At 69.2% G+C, this 21,962-nt stretch overlaps 4 protein-coding genes across 5 annotated transcripts; all 4 read left to right on the forward strand.

The window, feature by feature from the left end:
* Window positions 1–39: 39 nt before the first annotated feature.
* PFDN2 (prefoldin subunit 2) lies at window positions 40–1,095 on the forward strand. The gene is made up of 4 exons (XM_055696943.1): window positions 40–138; window positions 449–537; window positions 622–745; window positions 842–1,095. The coding sequence occupies exons 1-4, from the start codon at window positions 73–75 to the stop codon at window positions 1,019–1,021; spliced, it is 459 nt and encodes a 152-aa protein (XP_055552918.1). The 5' UTR covers window positions 40–72; the 3' UTR covers window positions 1,022–1,095.
* A 761-nt stretch (window positions 1,096–1,856) lies between these two features.
* On the forward strand, window positions 1,857–6,368 carry LOC102060150 (V-type proton ATPase catalytic subunit A-like). The gene is made up of 14 exons (XM_055697002.1): window positions 1,857–1,947; window positions 2,143–2,271; window positions 2,608–2,822; window positions 2,924–3,061; window positions 3,152–3,303; window positions 3,890–4,052; window positions 4,126–4,234; window positions 4,453–4,575; window positions 4,686–4,800; window positions 4,876–4,939; window positions 5,008–5,211; window positions 5,804–5,898; window positions 5,965–6,136; window positions 6,207–6,368. The coding sequence occupies exons 1-14, from the start codon at window positions 1,866–1,868 to the stop codon at window positions 6,297–6,299; spliced, it is 1,854 nt and encodes a 617-aa protein (XP_055552977.1). The 5' UTR covers window positions 1,857–1,865; the 3' UTR covers window positions 6,300–6,368.
* A 695-nt stretch (window positions 6,369–7,063) lies between these two features.
* On the forward strand, window positions 7,064–21,715 carry NECTIN4 (nectin cell adhesion molecule 4). Of its 2 annotated transcripts, none has more exons than XM_055697149.1 (9): window positions 7,064–7,118; window positions 16,186–16,539; window positions 17,167–17,457; window positions 18,014–18,128; window positions 18,753–18,916; window positions 19,700–19,847; window positions 19,928–20,006; window positions 20,266–20,355; window positions 20,621–21,715. In XM_055697149.1, exons 1-9 carry the CDS (start codon window positions 7,067–7,069, stop codon window positions 20,879–20,881), a joined length of 1,554 nt encoding a protein of 517 aa, XP_055553124.1. In that variant the 5' UTR covers window positions 7,064–7,066; the 3' UTR covers window positions 20,882–21,715. The 2 variants fall into 2 exon arrangements, with proteins under 2 accessions (XP_055553124.1, XP_055553123.1); XM_055697148.1 differs by lacking the exon at window positions 7,064–7,118 and adding an exon at window positions 12,728–13,005.
* LOC129734303 (lens fiber membrane intrinsic protein-like) lies at window positions 11,383–12,293 on the forward strand. Its single transcript, XM_055697150.1, has 3 exons — window positions 11,383–11,571; window positions 11,738–11,872; window positions 12,039–12,293. Exons 1-3 carry the CDS (start codon window positions 11,457–11,459, stop codon window positions 12,104–12,106), a joined length of 318 nt encoding a protein of 105 aa, XP_055553125.1. The 5' UTR covers window positions 11,383–11,456; the 3' UTR covers window positions 12,107–12,293.
* Window positions 21,716–21,962: the final 247 nt, after the last annotated feature.

Here is a 21,962-nt window from a genome sequence, read left to right on the forward strand (position 1 = left end):
CAGGCCGGGCCCCGCCCCGTTTCCGGCCAGGCCCGGAAGGGGCGGGTCTATGGCGCGGGAAGGTGGGGGAAGATGGCGGACAGCACGAAGGGGCGGCCGGCGGCAGCGCCTGGTGGGAAGGCGCTGACAGCGGAGCAGGTCCGGGCCGGGAAGCGGTGGGGGGCCCGGGCCTGGGGCCTTGGGAACTGGGGGGGCGCCCGGGCAGGGCCCTGGCAGGTGTGTGGGGGATCCCTGGCACCAGAGGGCCTGGGCAGGGCCTTGGCTGCGGGGGGGTCCCCTGGCCTGGGGGGGGTGGCTTGGGCAGTGCCTTGGCAGCGGGGGGGTGTTCCCGGGTACCAGGGAGGTGCCAGGCACCAGGGAGGTCCGAGGCAGGCCCCTGCAGTGGGGAGGGGGGGTGTCACTGCCACCGGGGGGGGTCCCAGCCCCGTCACCGTCCCTGTCTGCACAGGTGGTGGCCCGGTTCAACCGCCTGCGGCAGGAGCAGCGGGGCCTGGCCTCGAAGGCGGCCGAGCTGGAGCTGGAGCTGAACGAGCACAGGTGGGGTGGGGTGGGGTGGGGAGGGGGCCGGGTGGGGTCTGGGCCGCCAGCGCCTTTGCCACCTCACTCTCCTCTTCCTCCCAGCCTGGTCATCGAGACGCTGCGGGAGGTGGACCCCACACGTAAGTGTTACCGCATGGTGGGCGGCATCTTGGTGGAGCGCACAGTCAAGGAGGTGCTGCCAGCCCTGGAGAACAACAAGGAGCAGGTGAGGGGCGGCCCCGGGCCCCCCGGCCCCCCCAGCCCCTTCCCTGTGCTTCTTCCTGACCCCGCTTCCCCCTTGCACATTCCTGCTTTTCCTCAGATCAGCAAAATCATCGAGACGCTGAACCAGCAGCTGCAGGCGAAGGGCCGGGAGCTGAACGAGTTTCGGGAGAAGCACAACATTCGCTTGGTGGGGGAGGACGACCCTAAGCAGCCCCCCAAGGAGGGGGCCGAGGGGGCGGGGGCCAAGGGCAGCTCAGCCGGTGTCCTGGTCTCCTAGCTCCCCTGCTCACCCCGCTGTCCTTTAGTGTTGCTTGTGTCATGTTTTTGTTAAATAAATGTCTTTTTTCTTTCCTTTGGTCACGGGCCAAGCATGGGCACGAGGGTGGCTGCTGCTTCCCAGGCTCCGGCCTGGAGGGGGTGGGGGGGCAGGAAAGGGGAGTGCGGCCCCAGGGGAGGCCAGAACAGGGCCAGACCCTCGGCTTGGCTCGCCACAGGGTGACCCAGTGACACTGGTCCCCTCCCTGGAGGAAAGTGGCACATCGGGCAGGGGCAAGTGGTGGCTTGTGCTGGCCTTGGCTGCTGTTTTCTTGCTCTGGCCACTGAAAATGCTCCGTGCTGATTCCCTGGGGGTGGGGGCCACCAGCCTGGCTTGGGTGGGGGCACCCCCTGGTCCCCCCGCCAGCAGCCATGGGATCGCAGCCAGTGCTGGAGCTGCTGCCACAGCCTCGTGCAGGGCTTCAGGGGAGGAGAAACACACACACCCCAGCGCCTGAAACTCTGCAGCAGGCTAGAACTGGGGTGATGGGTGTCACAGAGGGGGCACAACCTGAAAGGCAAGGACAGGGGATGCAGCAAGGAGGCAGGGACCCCAGCGCATGCAGCCAAGGGGGCGGCCCGGTGGTTGGCACCGGGGAGGGAGGGTGTCACTGTCACCCTGAGCGAGGCAGAGGTCGGTGTGTGCCGGTGTGTGCCGGCGTGTGGCACCTGGGGCGCGGTGGGGGATGGGAGGGGACGCGGGGTTGTTGACTGTACACAGCGTCACCCGCTGCCAGGCCTGGCCGGTTCCCCGCGGCTGCCGGCCCCATATAATGCGGGTGACACCGGGGCTGGCAGGAGATGCCATGGAGGGGGCCAGGGGACCACGGCTGGCGGAGGCCGAGCGGGAGAGTCTGCTGGGCTTCGTCCATGGAGTCTCGGGGCCCGGTACCGCTGCAGGGACAGGGGGACCCCAACAGCCGCCTTGTCCCCAAAGCAGGGCCTGGGGAGGGGACAGGGGACCTCCAAGGGCAGGCTGTGGAGGGGGGATTGAGGACCCCCGGGGCAGGCTGTGGGGAGGGGCCCAGGACCCCGGTGGGGAGGTTGGGGCCAGGTGGGGATGATGGTGACGTGTCCCCGCAGTGGTGACGGCCACCCGCATGGCGGGGGCGGCCATGTACGAGCTGGTGCGTGTGGGGCACGCGGAGCTGGTGGGGGAGATCATCCGGCTGGAGGGGGACATGGCCACGCTCCAGGTGTACGAGGAGACCTGTATCCTGCCAGCACTGCCTCCCCCGGCCCCGCCACCTCCTGTCCTCCCCTGGCCCTCCCATCCCCCTCCCCACCTACCCCTGGCCCTCTGGTCCCCCCGCCCTGTCCCTGCCATCGTCCCCTGTCACCTCCCTGGCCCCCCCAGCCCTCCTGGCCCTTCCCTGCCCCCCTACTCTGTCCTGTTCCCTCTGTCCCCTGCCATGTCCCATCCCCTCGCTGTCCCCTCCATTCCCTCGTCCCTCCATCCTGTCCTGGCCCCCCTGTCCCCTCCCTGTCCCCTCTGGTGCCCGTCTCTGTCCCTGCCTGGCTGGTGGCCTTTCCTGAGCGCGGGGGCAGCGGGGGTGCAGGTGGGGGACCCGGTGCTGCGCACAGGGAAGCCGCTCTCAGTGGAGCTGGGGCCCGGCATCCTGGGCTCCATCTTCGACGGGATCCAGCGCCCGCTGCGGGACATCGCCCAGCTCACCCGCAGCATCTACATCCCGCGGGGCACCAGCGTCCCCGCGCTGCCGCGCCACCTCTCCTGGGACTTCGTCCCCAGCAAGGACATCCGGGTGCGTGTCCCCACGTGCATCCCAGGGATGCAGGGACACCCCTTCTCCCAGCACCGCCGCTGGGATCCCGCATCCTCATGGCCACCCTCGCCCCACACCAGGTTGGGAGCCACATCACCGGCGGTGACATCTACGGGACGGTGGCTGAGAACTCACTCATCCAGCACAAGATCATGGTGCCACCGCGCAGCCGGGGCACCGTCACCTACATCGCGCCCCCCGGGCACTACGGGGTCTCGGTAAGGTGGGTGGTGGGTGCCATGTGGTGGGTGTCGGGGTGGTGGGTGTCCCCTGTCACCGCTGCCTGTCCTGTCCCTTGTGTCCCGCAGGATGTGGTGCTGGAGCTGGACTTCCAGGGCAGCGCGGAGAGGCTGAGCATGCTACAGGTCTGGCCTGTCAGACAGACCCGGCCCGTGGCCGAGAAGCTGCCAGCAAATCACCCACTGCTGACGGGCCAGCGGGTGCTGGACGCCCTCTTCCCGTAGGCACCGGGACACGGGCAGGAGTGGGGGGCAGGAGTGGGGGACAGAGACAGGGACAAGGATGGGGACAGGGACAGGGACGGAGATAGAGCTGGAGGTGGGAACTGGGGACAGGGAGAGGGGATGGGGACAGGGATGGGGACGGAGATAGAGCTGGAGGGGGGAACTGGGGACAGGGAGGGGGACAGGGACAGGGTTGGGGACAGGGGTAGGGATGGAGGTAGAGCTGGAGATGGGGACTGGGACAGGGAGGGGGACACGGGATGGTGATGTGGGACAGGGATGGAAGTGGGGATGGGGCTGGAGATGAGAATAAGGGACAAGGATGGGGGACTGGCACAGGGCTAGGAACACAGGTGGGGTTGGGGCTGGGGACAGGGGTGGGGACAGCCCTGCTGTGGAAAAAGGGGATGGGGGGGGACACTGGTGCAGTCACACTCACTGCAGACAGTCCTCAGGAGGGACAGAGACAGGGATGGGGACGGGGGTCCCTCCTGCCTCCATGGGGATGTAGTGGGCAGGGGGAGGGACCGTCCCCCTCCACAGCTGTCGGTCTCAGCTGTCCCCACGCGTCCCCATCCCCAGGTGCGTGCAGGGTGGCACTACGGCCATCCCGGGTGCCTTTGGCTGTGGCAAAACCGTCATCTCCCAGTCCCTGTCCAAGTACTCCAACAGCGACGTCATCGTCTACGTGGGCTGCGGCGAGCGCGGCAACGAGATGTCTGAGGTCCTGCGGGACTTCCCCGAGGTGGGGACGGGCGGCACAGTGCTGGGGTGACACGGGGCCAGTGGCTGGGTGGTGATGGCGGTGTCGCCCCCAGCTCACCATGGAGGTGGACGGGAGGACAGAGACCATCATGAAGCGCACGACGCTGGTGGCCAACACCTCCAACATGCCGGTGGCTGCCCGTGAAGCCTCTATCTACACCGGTGAGCCGGGGACCACCATGGCAAGGGGGTTGGTGGCACGTGTGAGCGTGCACGGGCACGTGTGAGTGTGCACGGGCTTGTGTGAGCGTGCACACATGTGCACGCGTGCCGCGAGGCTGCTCGTGTACCTGGCCACGTGGCACAGGTGGGCACGCGCAGGCAGCCACGAGCTCACCGGGGTGCACGGCGAGCGTGCGAGCCATGTGCTGCCGGCGCAGGCATCACGCTTTCCGAGTATTTCCGCGACATGGGCTACCACGTCAGCATGATGGCCGACTCCACGTCCCGCTGGGCCGAGGCGCTGCGTGAGATCTCGGGGCGCTTGGCTGAGATGCCGGCGGGTGAGCTCCAGTGCCAGGGTGCGGCGGGAGGAACCCCTCGCCCCTCTCCCAGCCCTGAGGCCACGGTGAGGGGCTCTGCTCCCCCCCCGGTGATGCCACGCTTCCCACAGACAGCGGCTACCCGGCGTACCTGGGCGCCCGTCTGGCCTCCTTCTACGAGCGCGCGGGGCGAGCGCGGTGCCTGGGGTCCCCGGCCCGCCAGGGCAGTGTCAGCATCATTGGCGCGTGAGTGCGGGGGGCTGGCAGGGGGGACCCCCGCCTAGGCACCCCACTGAGCCCCCCGCTCGCTGTCCCCTGCAGCGTGTCCCCGCCAGGAGGGGACTTCTCAGACCCTGTCACCTCGGCCACGCTGAGCATCGTGCAGGTGACTGGTGCACACTGGGGTTCCCCCCATCCCAGCGCGGCCCCCCCTGACCCCCCGTGTCCCCCCAGGTGTTCTGGGGGCTGGACAAGAAGCTGGCGCAGCGCAAGCACTTCCCCTCCGTCAACTGGCTGATCAGCTACAGCCGGTACCTGCGGGCGCTGGAGCCCCACTACGAGGGGCTGCACCCCGAGTTCCCTGCCCTGCGCCGCCGCGCCAGGGAGATCCTGCAGGAGGAGGAGGAGCTGGCCGAGATCGTCCAGCTGGTCGGCAAGGTGGGACGCGGTGTCCCAGGGTGGGGACAGGCTGGGATGTGGGATGGGGATATGGGATTGGGACAGGGGACAGGGATGGGGGATATGGGATAAGATTGGATGGAGCTATGGGATGGAGATGGAGTGGAGATACGGGACAGGCGTGGGATGGGGATGTGGGACGGAGGTGGGATGGGGATATGGGATGTGGGATGGAGATGGGATGGGGATATGGGATGTGGGATGGAGATATGGGATGGAGATGGGATGGGGATATGGGATGTGGGATGGAGATATGGGATGGAGATGGGATGAGGATATGGGATGGAGGATAGGCGATGAGGATGGGATGAGATGGGGTATGGGATATGGGATGGAGGATTTGGGATGGAATTGTAGGGACAGGGATGGGGATATGGGACGGGGATGTGATGTGATGGGTGTGGGATGGGGGATATGGCTGGAATTCTGTTGGGGGTGGAGATGAGGATGGGGATACGGGATGGGAGGGGGTAGGGACATAATGGATAGGCATGGGGAAGTGGATGGGGATATGGGATATGGAATGGGATGGGAATGGGGATAGGAACACCCCGGACCCGCCCCCCTGCAGGCGTCCCTCGCTGAGGCTGACAAGGTGACGCTGGAGGTGGCCAAGCTCCTCAAGGATGACTTCCTCCAGCAGAACGGCTACTCCTCCTACGACAGGTACCACCAGCCCCCCAGCCCCAAAGCCCCAGCCCTGACCCTCCCTGACCCCCACTCACCCCCCAGGTTCTGCCCCTTCTACAAGACCGTGGGGATGCTGCACAACATGGTCACCTTCTATGAGCTGGCACGGCATGCTGTGGAGGCCACCGCGCCGGGCGAGCGCCGCGTCACCTGGGCCACCATCCGCGAGAGCCTGGGGGACATCCTCTACAAGCTGAGCGCCATGAAGTTCAAGGTGGGTGTCAGGGGGGGGCTGTGACCCCCGGTGGTGGTGGGTGATGCCACCGCGTGCCACATGTCCCCAGGACCCCGTGAAGGATGGAGAAGCCAACATCACGGCAGCCTTCGCCCAGCTCAATGAGGAGATGCAGACGGCTTTCCGCAACCTGGAGGACTGAGGCGGGGGCAGGAAAGGTGGGGGTGCGGGATGGGGGGATCCCCCTGGGACCCCCCAGCCACCCAGTAAAGGGCCTGAGGCATTGCTCATTCTCCAGGTGTGGTTTCCCTGTGGTGAATGGGAGCATCGGGTGTCCCCCTGTCCCCCCCCACCTGCCGGGTGCTGGCACCAGATCCTTGCCGGGGGGGGCCCGGGGGGGGGGGGGGGGCGGCTTTTCCTGCTCCAGCCTGGGAAGGACAGAGGAGGAAAGCCGAGGCGGTTGAGGGGGGCAGCACCTTTGGGCCCTGGGGGGATTTTTGGGGGGGTTGGCACGATGGTTTGGGGGTTCAGCTGCCCCCTGGCAAGGAGCCACCTTTCCCCCGGCTGAGACCTGGGGGATTTGGTGCATGTGTGGGGCACTCTGGGTGGGCAGTGGTGGGACTTGGGGGTGACGGTGATCCCCCCAGGCCAGAACTGCTGTGACAAGGGGGGGACACAACACAGGGACTCGGGGAGGGGAGGATGCACAGTGGGTGCATTTGGGGGCCACCGAGGCAGATATCGGGACGGTGCCGTCCGCCACGTGGCAGGATTGGTCCCTCTTGGGGCAGTAGGGGGGTCCCTATTTGTGTCCCCCCGCCGGAGCTGGCAGAGTCTCTCCGGGTTCGCCCCACGCCCCGGGGGGGTCCTGTGTCGTGTGTCGTCCCCCCCCCCCCGGTGCCGCCCTCGTCCGCCTCCTCCTCTGCCCCGTCCCGCCCCCGCCCCCCCCGCCGGAGCCGCCGCCCCGAGATGTGGGTCCTGCTGCTGCCCCTGGGGCTGGGCTCGGCCCTGCTGCCCCCCGGTGGGTCCCGCTCGGAGGGTCCGGGGGTGCTGGGGGGGCCCGAGGGGGCTGGAGGGGCCGGGGTCCGGGAGGCGCAGGCGGGCCGGGACGTGCCGGGGGTCCGGAGGGGTGCCGGGGGATGCCGGGGGGTGTTGGGGGGTCCGGGGTGTGCCGGGGGTCCGGAGGCGTGGGCGGGCCGGGAGGTGCCGGGAGTCCAGGGGGTGCCGGGGGTCCGGGGGGTGCCGAGGGGTGTCGGGGCACCGGCAGCAGCGGGGGGCTGCGGGAGACGGCGGGGCTGGGGGCCGGGGGAAGAGATGTCCCCGTCCCGGTCCCGGTCCCTTCCCACGCCCGTGTCCCCGTCCCCGTCCCGGTCCCTTTCCACGCCCGTGTCCCTGTCCCGGTCCCTTCCCACGCCCGTGTCCCCGTCCCCGTCCCGTTCCCTTTCCACGCCTGTGTCCCTGTCCCGGTCCCTTCCCACGCCCGTGTCCCCGTCCCGGTCCCGGTCCCTTCCCACGCCCGTGTCCCCGTCCCGGTCCCTGTCTCGGTCCCTTCCGCGAGCCGTGCCGGTAACGGCCCCGGGGGTCCCACAGCGGCGAGTCCCCGGCCCCCGCAGCAGGGTCCCCACGGCCACGGGACGGTGGCGGTCCTCGGGTCCCCCCTCTGGCCGCACCACGGGCGGGTGCCGGTGCCACTGACACACACCCCCCCCCCTCCTTGTCCCCAGGCCCCCCGGCGCCGCCCCCCCGCCGCGGGGACACCCCCGAGGGCTGCCGGCCGTGCCGCAGCCCCCACCGGGGCCGGGCGCAGGCCAACGGCACGCTGGGCGCCGCCGTCACCCTGGGGTGCCCGGTGGCAGGAGCCCCCCTGGGCCGGCTGCTGGCCACGCACTGGCGCTTCGAGGGGGCGCCCGGGGGGGCCGGGGCCGCCGTCTGCAGCCGCCCCCGCGGCCGCCCCCGCTGCGACCCCCGGTACGGCGGGCGCGCCGAGCTGCCGGCGGCCGGGGGGGGCGCGGGGGGGCTGGTGCTGCGGCGCCTGCGGGACGGGGACGCCGGGACCTACAGCTGCCTGCTGGTGGGCGAGCGGGACTGCGCCTGCGGCGAGGTGGAGCTGCGGCTGGGCGGCGGTGAGCCCCTCACCCTGGCGTCGGGGCGGGGGGGGGCGGGGGGAGCCCCTCACCCTGGCGTCGGGGCGGGGGGGGGCGCGGGGGGCCCCTCACCCTGGCGTCGGGGCGGGGGGGGGGCGGGGGGAGCCCCTCACCCTGGCGTCGGGGCGGGGGGGGGCGCGGGGAGCCCCTCACCCTGGCGTCGGGGCAGGGGGGGGCGCGGGGAGCCCCTCACCCTGCCTTCAAGTAGAAGGGAACCCCTCACCCTGGCATCGGGGCGGGTGGGGGGCGTGGGGAGCCCCTCACCTCGGCCTTGGGGCGGCGGTGAGCCCCTCACCCTGGCGTCGGGGCGGGGGGGGCGCGGGGGGAGCCCCTCACCCTGGCGTCGGGGCGGGGGGGAGGGACGGAGGGAGCCCCTCACCCTGCCTTCAAGTAGAAGGGAACCCCTCACCCTGGCATCGGGGCGGGTGGGGGGCGTGGGGAGCCCCTCACCTCGGCCTTGGGGCGGGGGGAGCCCCTCACCCTGCTGGGGGGACGGCGGGAACTCCTCACCCCGGTCTTAGGGCAGGGGGGAGCCCCTCACCCTGGCATTGGGGATGGGGGGAGCCCCTCACCCTGCCCTTGGGGTGGGGGGGACAGTGGGAGCCCCTCATTCCGCTCTCAGGGCAGCGGGAGCCCCTTGCTCTGGTGTTGGGGATGGCGGGAGCCCCTCACCCGCCCGCGGGGCGGTGGGAGCCCCTCACCCTGGTGTCAGCCCAGTGGCAACCCCCCCCCTTTCCACAGGTGCCCGCTGCAGCCCCTCCTGCTCCGGGTCCCCCCCCCTCAGCGACTTTGGCCTCAGCCTCCTCCTGCTGCTGCCGCTGGCCCACAGCCTGTGAGCCGGGGAGCGCGTGTGCCTGTGCACACGTGTGCGCACGTGTGTGTGTGCCTGTGAGCCTGTGAGTGTGCATGTGAGCGTGCGGGGGTGGGTGAGGCTGCGGGGGTTGCGCGCACAGGCACAGGCGTGAGTGTGTGTGTGCACACGCATGTGCGCAGGGACGTGCATCTGTGTGTGCATGGGGTGTGTGTGCAAAGGGTGTGCACATGTGTGCAGGGGTGTGCACACACATGTGGGGGGGGTGCTGAGGGTTTGTGCCTCAGCGCGTGCACAGGGACGCTGTGTGCAGCACATGTGCCCCCCTGTGTGTGCCACCCAGATGGTGGCACCAGCGGACAGCCCCAGCTGGCACCTCCTTCGCCACCCCCCAGGCCTCACACTCCCCGTGTCTCCAGTGGCCCTGTCCCCAGTGTCCCCAGTGCCCCTGCCCTGGTGTCCCCAGTGTCTCCCATGTCCACAGTGTCCTTCTCCCTGGTTTTCCCCCCCAACCCCAGTGTCCCCCATGTCCCCAGTGTCCCCATCCCTGGTCTCCCCAGTGTCTGCCATGTTCCCGATGTCCCCCATGTCTTTAGTGTCCTGTCCCCAGTGTCCCTGTCCCCTATCTCCCCAGTGTCCCCAGTGTCCTGTCCCCAGCACAGCCAGTGCTGCCCATGGTGTCCCCTGGCTGCTGGAGGGGACCCAGGGTGGGACCCCAGCTGTGCCTCTTGCCCCCCCGTGGTGCCACCCCGGGGGCTGACGCTGGCGGGGACAAACTTCTGCTGTGTCAGCACCTGGGTGGCAGCAGCACCCAGAGCTTTCCCCGCATTGTGTCCCCAACAATGGCAGTGCCACGTGCACCCGCGGCCTTGAACCCCCCCCCCCCCCCCAGAGGCCCCTGTCCCCACCCCAGAGGGACAGAGGGACAGGAGGCCATGGGACACCCAGCTGGCGGGTGCTGAAGGCAGGTGAGTGGCCAGGGGTGGGTGCCGGGGAGGGGGGGTGTATGTCCCCAGTGTCCCCACCCACCTTCCAGAGGTGCCACCCCTGGGTGTCCCCTGGAGAAGCCACCCGTGTCCCCCAAGGTGCCACCCCACGAGTGCTCTGATGTCCCCAGAGGTGCCATCCCCGGCTCCCCCCACATCCCCCAGAGATGTCCCCATGGGTGTCCCTTGCATCGCCTCGTGCTGCCGCCTCCGGGTCCCTTCATGTCCCCATGGGTGTCCCCTGCATCCCCTGGTGCTGCCACCCTCAGGTCCCCCCACACTCCCCAGACATGTCCCCATGGGTGTCCCCTGGTGCTGCCACCCCCAGGTTTCCCCATGTCTCCCACAGATGTCCCCACAATTGTCCCCTGTGCCCCCTGGTGCTGCCACCCCCAGGTCCCCCCACCTCCCCCAGACATATCCCCATGATTGTCCCCTGCGTCCCCCGGTGCTGCCACCCCCGGGTCCCCCCCCCGAGGTGGCAGCAGTCCCCACAGCCCCTCCCCGGCACAGGGGGATGCCGGCGGGCGGGGGGCTGCTGTGTGGGGCCAGCGGTCTGGCCCTACTCCTGGCCGCCACCGCCACCCACTTCTGGCTGCAGCGCCGGGCGCCCGGTGGCACCGCCAGCCTCGGGCTGTGGCGCACCTGCCTCGGGGGGCACTGCCGCCCCCACCCCAGCACCCCAGGTAGGCACCGGCTGGGGTGAGCTGTGCCCGGTCTCTGTGGGGTGGGATGGGGGGGCATCAGTGCGCTGAGCGGTGCCCGGTCTCTGTGGGGTGGGATGGGGGGGCATCAGTGTGCTGAGCGGTGCCCGGTCTCTGTGGGGTGGGATGGGGGGGCATCAGTGCGCTGAGCGGTGCCCGGTCTGTGTGGGGTGGGATGGGGGGGCATCAGTGCGCTGTGCCCGGTCTGTGTGGGGTGGGATGGGGGGGCATCAGTGCGCTGAGCTGTGCCCAGTCTCTGTGGGGTGGGATGGGGGGGCATCAGTGCGCTGTGCCCAGTCTCTGTGGGGTGGGATGGGGGGGCATCAGTGCGCTGAGCGGTGCCCGGTCTCTGTGGGGTGGGATGGGGGGGCATCAGTGTGCTGAGCTGTGCCCGGTCTGTGTGGGGTGGGATGGGGGGGCATCAGTGTGCTGAGCGGTGCCCGGTCTGTGTGGGGTGGGATGGGGGGGCATCAGTGCGCTGAGCGGTGCCTGGTCTCTGTGGGGTGGGAGGAGGGGGAGGCATCGCTGCGCTGTGCCCAGTCTGTGTGGGGTGGGATGGGGGGGGGGGGGATCACTGTGCTGAGCTGTGCCCGGACTCTGCGGGCAGGGTGTGGGGCAGTGTCCTGGGCATGCACTCGCCCAGGGTCCTCTGTCCCCCCAAGTGTCCCCAACACCGGTGTCCCCCCAGCCTTATGGGAAGCCACGCGGGTGCTGATGCTGCTCTCGGTGCTCGCCGCCGCTGCCGGCCTCGCCTTGGGGCTCTCTGTTGTGGCCAGTGGTGCCCGGCGGGCGCGTGCCCGGGGGGCCGGTGTCACCCTGCTCCTGGCTGGTAAGTGGGGACAGGCTGGGGGGCAGCGGGTTGGGGCACACGAGCCTCGGGGACTGTCCCCAGGGGAGTAACCGGTGCGCTGAGCTGTGCCCGGTCTCTTCCTGCCCGGCTGGGGCCTCGCAGGCTGGGCTGGCCCGTGCCACCGACCCGTCCCCTCTGCCCGCAGGTCTGCTGGCACTGCTGGGGCTGGCGGTGTACACGGCCGGCACGCTGAGCCTCCTGGGGCCGACCCGTGCCACCTGGCGCTTCTCCTGGTCCTACATCCTGGGCTGGGTCGCAGTCGTCCTCACCGGCTCAGCAGGTACTGGTGCCCGCCAGGCCTGGCCACCGCTGCGCTGAGCTGTGCCCGGTCTCTGCAGGGCTGGGCCGGGCCTGGCCACACACCACGGGCACCCACGGGTGGGGGGCAGCAGGGAGGGCCCCCAGGCCCACACTGAGCTGCCCCACAGCCTTCTCTCTCCCCCCAGGGCTTTTCCACCTCTGTGCTGCTGCCAAGGACCCGTCTCCAGAGAGCTCCGAAGCGGCGGGTGCCTGAGGGCACCTGGGGGGGCCCCGCTGCCACCCCCCCTCCTCCCCGCAGGAGCCGGGTCGGGGCACGCCGGGGTGCGGGGCACTGCTGTGCTGAGTTGTGTCGGGTCTCTGCAGGGCTGAGCTCCCCCTGCTCTCCTGCCCCCACCCGTTTTGTCCCCTTTACTACCCCCTGAATCCTGCTGTGCCAATAAACTGCCATGCTCCCCCTCGCGGGATGCCCTGTGGGATTTGGGGACCCCAGATTTTTCGGGGGGGGGGGGGGTGGGTCGGTGCCAGCTCCCAGCTGCCTCCAGCTCAGGGTTTGGGGGGAAACAGGAATGCTTGTGGGGTTTCATCCTGGGGGGGGGGGGGGGGTGGTGTCAGAGTAGGAGGGGTCTAGGGGTTAATGGGAGACCGCGAGGGGCATGAGGGTGACGGGGAGGCACGGGGGCGGGGGATGGCCGTCACCGGGAGCCACCCGGGAGCCGCTGCCCGACGCGGGGCGGGGGGTGTGCCCCACCGCTGACATCGCCACTTTAAGGCCGCGCCCTCGGCCCCGCCCCTGCCCCGACCTGCCGGACCGGTCCGCCCCGCCCGGCCCCGCCCCGCCCGCCCCCGGCCCCGCCCCGCCCCGTGTTGGCTCGGAGCGGTGCAACACCGGCCCCTCCGCCGCGCTCGGCCCGGAGCCGCCCGGTTCGGCCCGGTTCGGCCCGGAGCGGCCCGGTGCAGCCCGGCAAAGTTCTGCCCGGTCCGGCCCGGTGCAGCCCGGTTCCGCCCGGTCCGGCCCGGTTCCGCCCGGTTCGGCACGGATGGTGCTGGCCGGGGGCCGAGCAGCGCCGTGACCCGCAGGTGTCCGCATGGCCCCCCGCGGGATGCGGCCCGGGACGCCCTTCCTCCTCCTCTTCCTTCTCCTCCTCGCTACCGGTAAGGCACGGCCGGCACCGGGCAGGGGCCGGGCGGACCGGGGCGGGGGGGAGCAGGACCGCGGGGTGGGGAACCGGCCCCAGCTGCTCCGGGCTGGGGGGGGTGGGGGGGGGCGGGGGCGGCCGGGGGCACCGGCAGTCCCGGGGCGGGGGGAGCGGGCAGGGCCGCGGGAAGCGGGGCGCACACGCGTGTGCACTGGTGGAGCGGGGGGGAGTGTGTGCGTGTGTGTGTGCGCACACGCGTGTGTGTGTGCGCGCACACGCGTGTGTGCGTGTGTGTGTGTGCGCGCACACGCGTGTGTGCGTGTGTGTGTGTGTGCGCACACGCGTGTGTGTACGTGTGTGCTTTCGCGTGTGCACCTGTGGCTCCGCGCACCTGTGTCTGCGCGTCCGTGTGCGCGTCCGTGTGCCCGGCCGGGGTCGCGCCGTGCCGGGGGTTGCGCCGTGGGCGCCGCACACGCGTGTGCGTGCACCCTTGTGCGTGTCCGTGTGCGCGCACCTCTACGTCCGCGTGCCCCCCCCCACGGGGAAGCTAGGCGGGGGACCCTTCTGGGTACACGCGACACGCACACACGACACCGTGGGAACTCGGTACAGCCCACTGGGGACAGTGCGGGGACACCGGGCTGCCTGGGGGGGTCCGCGCTCCCTCCCACGCTTTGGGGGGTGGGCTAGCACCCCCCCACCGAGCTGTGCCGCGCTGGGTGCCGCACCCAAGGGGGCGGGGGGGGGGGGGGGTGTCAGCTGCCGGCCTCACCCCCGGTGCCGTGCCTCAGTTTCCCCAGTGGTGCAGGAACCGTGGGAACGGGCTGGGTGACGTCACCGCAGGGGGTGCTGCCCCCTCCCCCCACCTCGGGGGGGTCGGGGGCACGGAGCAGCATCGTGCCCATCGCTGGGTGTCAGGCTTATGGGCCCCCCGGGTGTGTGTGCGTGCACACGCGTGTGCACTGCGCGTGGGGCAAGGACGCGCGTGTGACCCCTTTGCGGGGGGGGTGTGTGTGTGTGTGTCCGTGAATGCGCGTGTCCTGGGGGGGCTGCACACGCGCGCGTGCGTTCACGAGGGGCACAAGCGTGCACACGCGTGTGTGTCTGTGTGTGCGTCTGTGTGTGCGCACAGCCGCAGGTGCCAAGGGGCAACGCGGGGCCGCGCACACGCGTGGGCGTGTAGCCCCCGGGACCCCCGCCCCCCGGGACCCCCGCCTCCCCGATGCTGATCCCGCGGGCGCGAGCCCGGCCGGGGCGTGGGGGCCGCGGGATCCGGTTGAGCCGGTTCCCGGCTCCGTTCCCACGCGCTCGGCCCGGTTGGGCGGGGACGCCCCGCGGCGGGGGCCACCCGCCAGCCCCGACGGCAACGGCCCCCACCCCGCCGGGACCCCCGGCCCCCCGTCGCCACGCAGGGGGAAACTGAGGCAGGGCAGGAGCAGCGCGGCTGTGACTCACGGGCCGGGCAGCGCCGCAATTATTTAATTAATCCGGCGACTAATCGGGGGGGGGGAGTGGGGTGGTGGTATGTAATTAGGCCGGGCACGGCGGGGGGCTCGGTGGGGAGGCCCCGGGGCCGGCGGGGGCGGGAGCCCTCCGCAAGCCGCGGCAGCGCCCGGCATCCGCGCCAGCCGGTTGTTCTGGCCGCGCCGGCCCAGCCGCTTCCCCCGGCGTCGCCGAGCGGCTGGGTGGGCCCCAGCCCCGCCCCGACACCCGCCACCTTGCACGCGCGGCCAGCACACGGGAGCGCGCCCGGGAACGTGTGAGCGCGTCAGAGCGAGCATGAGCTGCCCTGAGTGTGTCTGCGTGTGTGCAAGTGTGCACAAGTGTGCCCGAGCACAGGTGAGTGTGGGGTGCATGTGCCTGCCTGTGGGTGCCTGAGTGAGTGTAAGAGCATGCACAAGCGTGTGTGGATGTTAGCGTGTGTGTGCGAGCATGCACAAGTGCACACGTATGTCTGCAAGTGTGTCTGTGCCCGTGTGAGCGTGCCCAAGTGTGTGTGAGCGTGTCTCTGCTGGCACAAGGATGCCCCATCATACATGAGCATGTTTAAGCATGCCTGAGCGTGCAGGAGTGTGCACAACTGTGTCCAGGGATGTGCAAGTGTGCTCAAGCATGATGGGCATGCGTGAGCACACCCAAGCATGCATGGGTGCTTATGGGCACACGAGTGTGTGTGAGCATGTCCAAGCACACATGAATGCATCCAAAGGTGTACACGCATGCATAAGAGTGTACGAGTGTGCTTTGGCAGGCAGGAGCGTGCTCAAGTGTGCATGAGCATGCCTGTAAATGTGCAAGCTTGCCTAAGCAGACATGAGCACATGTGAGCATGCCCAAGTGTGCCAGAGTGTGTCCAGGTGTGTGTGAGCACGCATAAATGTGCTGAAGCGTGTGTGAGCTCATCCAGGTGTGCATGAGTGTGCGGAAGCTTGCCTGAGTGTGCATGAGCATGCGCAAGCACACCCAAGTGCACCCCGGTGTGCATCAGCATGTATATGAGAATGTCAGAGCACACAAGTGCGCACGAGTGTGCAGGTGCACCCAAGCTTATATGAGCGTGCCCAAGCGTATGCGACTGTACCTGAGTGTGTGAGTGTACTCAGGCATGCAGGCACAAGCGTCCCCAAGTGTATGTGAGAGCACCTGGAGAAACACACGGCCATGTGGAAGCACAAGGGTACGCGTGCCGGAGTGTGCGCAAGTGTGCCCAAGCATGCCTGTGTGCATGTCAGTCCACCCAAGTGTGTGCAAGCGCAAGCGTGCGTAAGTGGGGTTAAGGGTACCCAAACTTGTGTGAGTGTGCCTGAAGAAACGTGTGGATATGTGCAAGCACAAGCATGTTCTGAGTGTGCCAAAGTGTGCACAAGCATCCCCAAGCATGGCTGGATGTATACGAGTGCACTCAAGCACATGTGAGTGTGTGCAAGCACAAGTGTGTGCAAGCCTGCCCAAGTGTGGACGTGTGCAAGCACAGGCGTGCTGGAGTGTTCCTGCATGGGTGTCGGTGCCAGCACAGGTGTGCACAAGCGTGCCTGAGTGTTCCTGCACAGATGTGAGTGCAAGCGTGTGCCCAAGTGTTCCTGCGTGGATGTGAGTGCCAGCACAAGTGTGCGCCAGCACGAGTGTGCCCGGGGAGCGCGCGGCGGCGGCACAAGTGTGCCGAGCGAGCGCACGGTGCCAACCTGGGTGCCCGCAGGCTGCCGCTCCGGGGTGGTGGAGGTGGAGCGCAGCGTGACGGCGGTGCTGGGCCAGGACGTGGTGCTGCCGTGCCGGTACCGGGCGCAGGAGCAGGAGCAGGTGGTGCAGGTGACCTGGCTGAAGCGGGGCCCGACGGGGGAGGGCGCCGAGGTGGCCGTGCTCAACCAGCAGCACGGGGAGCACGTGCTGGAGCCCTACGCTGGGCGGGTGCTGCGGCGGGCGGGCGGCGCGCTGGAGGACGGTGCCATCATCCTGAGGAACGCTGTGCAGGGGGACGAGGGCGATTACGAGTGTCACCTCATCACCTTCCCCCTGGGCAACTTTGAGGGGCGGCTCACCCTCAAGGTGCTGGGTGAGTGCCCGGGGAGGGGGTGGTGGGCAAGGGGCAGCAGGCATGGGGCGGGGGGTGATGAGGATGGGATGATGGTTGTAGGGCAGCAGACAAATGGTGATGGGCACGGGTGGTGGGCAAGGGGCAGCAGGCACAGGGTGGTGGGGAGTGGGCAGTGGGGTGGCGGGCAAGGGGTGGTTGGTATGGGTGCTGGGCATGGGGTGGTGTGCAATGGGCAGCAGGCACAGGGTGATGGGTGGTGGGCAAGGGGTGGGTGGCATGGGTGATGGGTGCAGGGTGGTGGGCATGGGGCGATGGGCTGGTGGGCAAGGGGAGCTGGGTATGGGGCGGTGGGCAATGGGCACAGGGTGGTGGGCAAGGGGCAGCAGGCATGGGACGGTGGGTGGTGGGCATGGGGTGATGGGGCAGTGGGCAAGCAGTGTTCGGCACGGGGTGGTGGGTGATGGGCGTGGGGCAGCGGGGGTGGCGGTACAGAGCGGTGGGGTGATGGCTGTGGGGCGGTGAGCAATGCCTGACGGGCACGGCGGGTCTGCAGTACCAGGCGCCCATCGGCTGTGCTGGGGACGGGGTTTCGGGCCAGTGGCTCTGGTGTCACCAGTGCGGGTCTGACGCCGGTGCCGCCTGCAGTGCCTCCGCTGCCCATCCTGAACCCGGGGCCACCACTGGAGGAGGGGCAGGGCCGGACGCTGGCGGCCTCGTGCACGGCGGAGGGCAACCCAGTGCCATCGGTGCGCTGGGAGACGGAGGTGCGGGGCACCAACGCCACGCGCCGCTCGGCGCACGCCCGCTCCGCCTCCGTCACCAGCGAGTTCTTCCTGGTGCCTGGGCGCAGCATGAATGGCAAGAGCCTGACCTGCGTGGTGGCCCACCCCGGGCTGCGCCACGAGAAGAGGATCACCCACCTCCTCAGCGTCGCCTGTGCGGCACCGGGGCACGGGGGGTGTCGAGGGATGCGGGGGGGGCATTGGGGACATGGAGGGCACTGGGGACATGGGCAGCGTTAAAAGATGTGGAGGACATGGGGGATGCAGTGGGCGTTGGGGACATGATGGGTGTGGGGGGCATTGAGGGAAATGGGGGACGCGGGGAGAGGCGAAGGATGTGGGCGTGTTGGGGACATGGAGAGCGTGCGGAAGGTTGGGGGACACGGGGCATTGGGGACAATGGGCATGGGGGACATTGAGGGATGTGGAAGACATGGGGGGCGTTGGAGACATGGAGATCATGGGGGGCACCGGGGACACTGGGGACAGGGAGGGCTTTGAAGGTCACAATGGGCCTCGGGGAGGTGGAGGGTGTTGGGGACATGAAGAGCATGGGGAGTGGGGACTGTGGGTGGCGTGGGGACATGGAGGGCAGTGGGGCACATTGCATGGAGGACTTTAGGGACATTGGGGAGATGAAAGGCCCAGGGAGCGCGCTGAGGCCATGGGAGCTGTCCCTGCTTGTCCCCTCACTGTCCCCTTGTCCCCAGACCTGTCGGACGCCTCTGTGCTGGGGCACACGGAGGAGTGGCAGGAGGGCATGGAGGGGGCCACGCTGACCTGCCTGGGGGATGGCAACCCCCCGCCCGCCTACAACTGGACACGGTGAGGCCACCAGCCCTGCTGTCCCTCCTATGCACTTGGTGTCCCTGCCGTGTCCCCGTGTGCCTCTATCCCTGCCAGGCATCCAGAGCATGTTCGTGTCCCTCCTGTGTCCCCTGCCCATGTCCCTGCCGCATGCCCTGCCCGTGTCCCTGCTGTGTCCCCCCTGCCCATGCTGGTGTGTCCCCTGCCACATCCCCTGCCTGTGCCTATGTCCTTGCCATGTCCCATGTCCCTGCTGTGTCTCCCCTGCCCACGCTAGTGTCCCCTGCCATGTTCCCTGCCTGTGCCTGTGTCCCTGCCATGTTCCCTGCCTGTGCCCCTGTCCTGGTCACATCCCATGTCCCTGCTGTGTCCCCCCTGCCTGTGCTCATGTCCCTGCCATGTTGCCCCGTGTCCCTGCCGTGCCCCCCCCGCCACGTCCCCACCCGTGTCCCTGCCCAGGCGTGCCTGTGCCGAGGGCCGCGGCGGCGGCGAGCGCGGCAGGTGGTGCCATGCCCGGGCAGGCCCTGCCAGGGCCGGGGCAGGGCGTCAGCCGTGGGAACTGGCAGCCCCGGCTTTGATGGCGGCGGCGCTGCTGCCGCCCGCCCGGGCATGCCGGGGGCTGATGGTGCTGTCGTGCCGCAGGCTGAACGCCCCGCTGCCCGCTGGCGTGCGGGTGAAGGGGGACACCCTCGTCTTCCAGCGGCCCCTCGCTGCCGCTGACGCTGGGGATTACGTCTGCCGCGTCTCCAACCGTGTGGCCACCAAGGAGGCGCGAGCCAACGTCAGCATCAAGAGCAGGGTGGCAGGTGGGCACCTGGGGGGCGCCGGGGTGGGTGCACTGGTGGCGGGTGGGCATTGGGGTGGGGGTCCCAGGGTGGTGCCGGTGGGAGCCTGGGGGGTGGGGGGTGCCGTTTGGTGCAGCTTGCGCCAATCTGTCTGTCCATCCCAGGGCTCTCCTCCACCTGCCTGCCCTTCCTGCCACCCGCTTGTCCGTCTGTCCCCCCCCAGGTTCTTCCTACACCCATCCATTCACCTGTCCTTCCCCAGGTGCTCCTCTGCCTCTTCACCCATTTGTCCGTCTGTCTGCCTGCCCATCCATCCTTCTGTCTGTTCTCTTGGCTGTCCAGCCGTGCACCCACCCCACCCACTCTGCCCACCCAACTCTCCCTCCATTTCTTCATCCATCCACCCATCTGCCCACCTGTCTGTCCATCCATCCATCCCTCCTCCCCCTTTCGTGTCTCATTCTCCATTTGTTCGTCCGCTGTGTGCCCGTCCATACACTCATCTGTCCCCTCAGCCACCCGTCTGTCTACTCATCCGTCTACTCATCCACCCACCCATTTACTCATCTGTCTACTCATCCATCCATGTACCCATCCATCTGCCCATCCATCCCTCTGGCACCTCTGTCCATCCATCTTTCCACCCATTGTTCATCTAACCACCCATCCACCCATGGACCCATCCGTCCATCCACATACTCATGCATTTACCCACCCATCCACATACTCCTATTTCCGTCTATCCACCCCCCATCTTCTTGTCCCCCCCCGCCATGCCTTCCCACCCCACGGGTGTCCCCGCAGACAACGAGGTGCGCAGGGTGGACCTGGTCTCAGCCTCGGTGGTGGTGGTGGGCGTCATCGCCGCTGTCCTGCTCTGCGTCCTCGTCGTTGTCGTTGTTGTCATGACCCTCTACCACAAGCGCAAGACCAAGCGCATCTCCGAGAAGTAGTAAGAGGCAGGGAGAGGGGCAGGGGGTGGGGGGGGACATGGGGGACCTGTGCTGAGCGTGTCCCTCACTGTGTCCCCAGCGAGGAGGAGCTGACGCTCACCCGGGAGAATTCCATCCGCCGCCTGCACTCCAGCCACAGCACCGACACACGCACCCAGGTGGGGTGCCCAAGGGAGGGGGTCTTGGGGTGTCCTGGGTGGTGGGGTGCCCGGGGTGGTGGGCAGTGGGGTGCCCAAGGTGGTAGGTCTTGGCGTGCCCTGGGTGTTGGGGTGCCTGGGGTGAAGGATGCTGGAATGCCCCAGGTGCCGGGTGTTGGGGTGCCCTGGGTGCTGGGTGTAGGGGTGTTGCAGGAGGACCGGGGAGTGGGAGGCATGGGGGCCCGGCTGTGGGGGGCTGGGTCTCATGGGGCTGTTTCAGCTGGAGGAGACGCTGCAGCTGCGTGCGGAGAGCCGGCAAGGCAGCCTGCGTGGGGACAGCCTGCGCGGCACCAGCATCTGCTCCGCCATGGTGAGTGCCACAGGGGGGTGGGGGTCCAGCTCAGCCCCACACCCAGCCCAGGGCTGTGGCTCCCGGAGTGTCCCCTCCACTGCTGGCATGCTCCCGACACACCCCTGTGCTGGGTGTGTGAAGCCCTCCCGCCTGCAGGCACCTTTGCGTGCCCGTGCGCTGAGCCCTCGTGCACCTCCCTATGCCCCACGGCAGCGCCCCGTCCCCATGAGGGTCCCTGGGGGGTTCGTCCGTCCGCAGTGACGCCTGTCCCTTGTCCCTGCAGAGCGAAGAGCCCGAAGGGCGCAGCTACTCGACGCTCTCGACAGTGCGGGAGATCGAGACGCAGACAGAGGTGCCGGCAGCACCGCTGCTGCCCACCCTGGCAGGGAAGGAGCCGAAGGAGGAGGAGGAGGATGGTGGCGGCAGTGGCGGGGACGACCCCATCAAGCAGGCCATGACCCACTTTGTGCAGGAGAACGGGATGCTGCAGGCCAAGCCCACCACCAATGGCATCTACATCAATGGCCGCGGGCACCTGGTGTGAGCCGGGCAGGGCCGGGGGGGACACCCAAGGGACCCCCGTTCCCCCCTGTGGCTCCCCCGGCTCTGCCTGCCCACCGGGCTGGCTCCGGTCCCCGAGCGTCACCCTGCTGCTGGCACGGGGTCAGGGACATGCACCGTGCCCCAGGACAGGGCTCCGGTCCCCGAGCGTCACCCTGCTGCTGGCACGGGGTCGGGGATATGCATCGTGCCCCAGGATGGCTCCAGTCCCCGAGCGTCGCCCTGCTGCTGGCACAGGGTTGGGGACATGCACGTGTCACCTTGCTGCTGACGTGGGATTAGGGACATGCACCGTGCCCCAGGGCGGGGCTCCAGTCCCCAGGTGTCACCCTGCTGCTGGCACAAAAGTGGGGACGTTCACTGGTGGCTGGCCAGAGGAGGTGACGGCAGCATCCAGGACCCACGGGTGTGGGGACACCCCAAGGACAGGAGAGGGGCAGGAGCCCCCCGGCTGGGATCGTTCGGACTCTGGGTCGGCTCCTTCCTGCGCGGTGCTGGGGACACGCGGCTGTCCCCGGCTCAGGATGTGGTTTGCCGGTGGCACTTGGGACGCTTGTGTCCCCTCTCCCCACCCCCCGGCCCTGAAAAAAACCCCAAACCCCCATCGTTGTCCCCCACGCTGCTGAGGGGACCCCCCCTGGGGCCGGGGCCCCCAGGCGTGGGGCTGGCAGTGGGGGTCCCCGGGGGTGCTGCAACCGATGTGTACATACCTGTATAGGACAGGGGGCCCCCCCACCCCCCCGCTGCTGCCTGGCCGCGCTTGTAAATAAACCCCCGCGCGGGACCCTGGGGCCCTGTGTCAAGTGCGTCTGGTCTCAGCTGGTGCACGCTGCAGGCACACGCGTGTGCAAGGACAGCCACACCTGGGCACTCCACACATGTACGCGGCGGGCGCGTGGGTGAGCCATGTGCGAGTGCCCGCACAAGCGTGTCAACGTGCGCACAGCCTCATGTGAGCGTGCCTGAGCAAGCGCACACGAGCGTGCCCCGGCTCGCACAAGCGTGCGGAAGCGCACACGAGCGTGCCCCAGCTTGCACAAGCGTGCGGAAGCGCGCAGGAGCGT

Source organism: Falco cherrug, chromosome 19 (assembly GCF_023634085.1).
Source record: "Falco cherrug isolate bFalChe1 chromosome 19, bFalChe1.pri, whole genome shotgun sequence".
Taxonomy (NCBI): domain Eukaryota; kingdom Metazoa; phylum Chordata; class Aves; order Falconiformes; family Falconidae; genus Falco; species Falco cherrug.

What these genes read in the sequence shown, in the direction of transcription:
- PFDN2 (XM_055696943.1), top strand. Translation starts at nt 73, where the DNA reads ATGGCGGACAGCACGAAGGGGCGGCCGGCGGCAGCGCCTGGTGGGAAG. An exon ending in AGGCGCTGACAGCGGAGCAG is followed by an intron (nt 139 to 448) that starts GTCCGGGCCGGG and finishes CTGTCTGCACAG; the next exon opens with GTGGTGGCCCGGTTCAACCG. An exon ending in CTGGAGCTGAACGAGCACAG is followed by an intron (nt 538 to 621) that starts GTGGGGTGGGGT and finishes TCTTCCTCCCAG; the next exon opens with CCTGGTCATCGAGACGCTGC.
- LOC102060150 (XM_055697002.1), top strand. Translation starts at nt 1,866, where the DNA reads ATGGAGGGGGCCAGGGGACCACGGCTGGCGGAGGCCGAGCGGGAGAGT. An exon ending in TCCCCAGCAAGGACATCCGG is followed by an intron (nt 2,823 to 2,923) that starts GTGCGTGTCCCC and finishes GCCCCACACCAG; the next exon opens with GTTGGGAGCCACATCACCGG. An exon ending in TCCTGCGGGACTTCCCCGAG is followed by an intron (nt 4,053 to 4,125) that starts GTGGGGACGGGC and finishes TGTCGCCCCCAG; the next exon opens with CTCACCATGGAGGTGGACGG.
- LOC129734303 (XM_055697150.1), top strand. Translation starts at nt 11,457, where the DNA reads ATGCTGCTCTCGGTGCTCGCCGCCGCTGCCGGCCTCGCCTTGGGGCTC. An exon ending in TGTCACCCTGCTCCTGGCTG is followed by an intron (nt 11,572 to 11,737) that starts GTAAGTGGGGAC and finishes CTCTGCCCGCAG; the next exon opens with GTCTGCTGGCACTGCTGGGG. An exon ending in CGTCCTCACCGGCTCAGCAG is followed by an intron (nt 11,873 to 12,038) that starts GTACTGGTGCCC and finishes CTCTCCCCCCAG; the next exon opens with GGCTTTTCCACCTCTGTGCT.
- NECTIN4 (XM_055697148.1), top strand. Translation starts at nt 12,939, where the DNA reads ATGGCCCCCCGCGGGATGCGGCCCGGGACGCCCTTCCTCCTCCTCTTC. An exon ending in CCCGCCTACAACTGGACACG is followed by an intron (nt 18,129 to 18,752) that starts GTGAGGCCACCA and finishes GTCGTGCCGCAG; the next exon opens with GCTGAACGCCCCGCTGCCCG. An exon ending in CCAGCATCTGCTCCGCCATG is followed by an intron (nt 20,356 to 20,620) that starts GTGAGTGCCACA and finishes TTGTCCCTGCAG; the next exon opens with AGCGAAGAGCCCGAAGGGCG.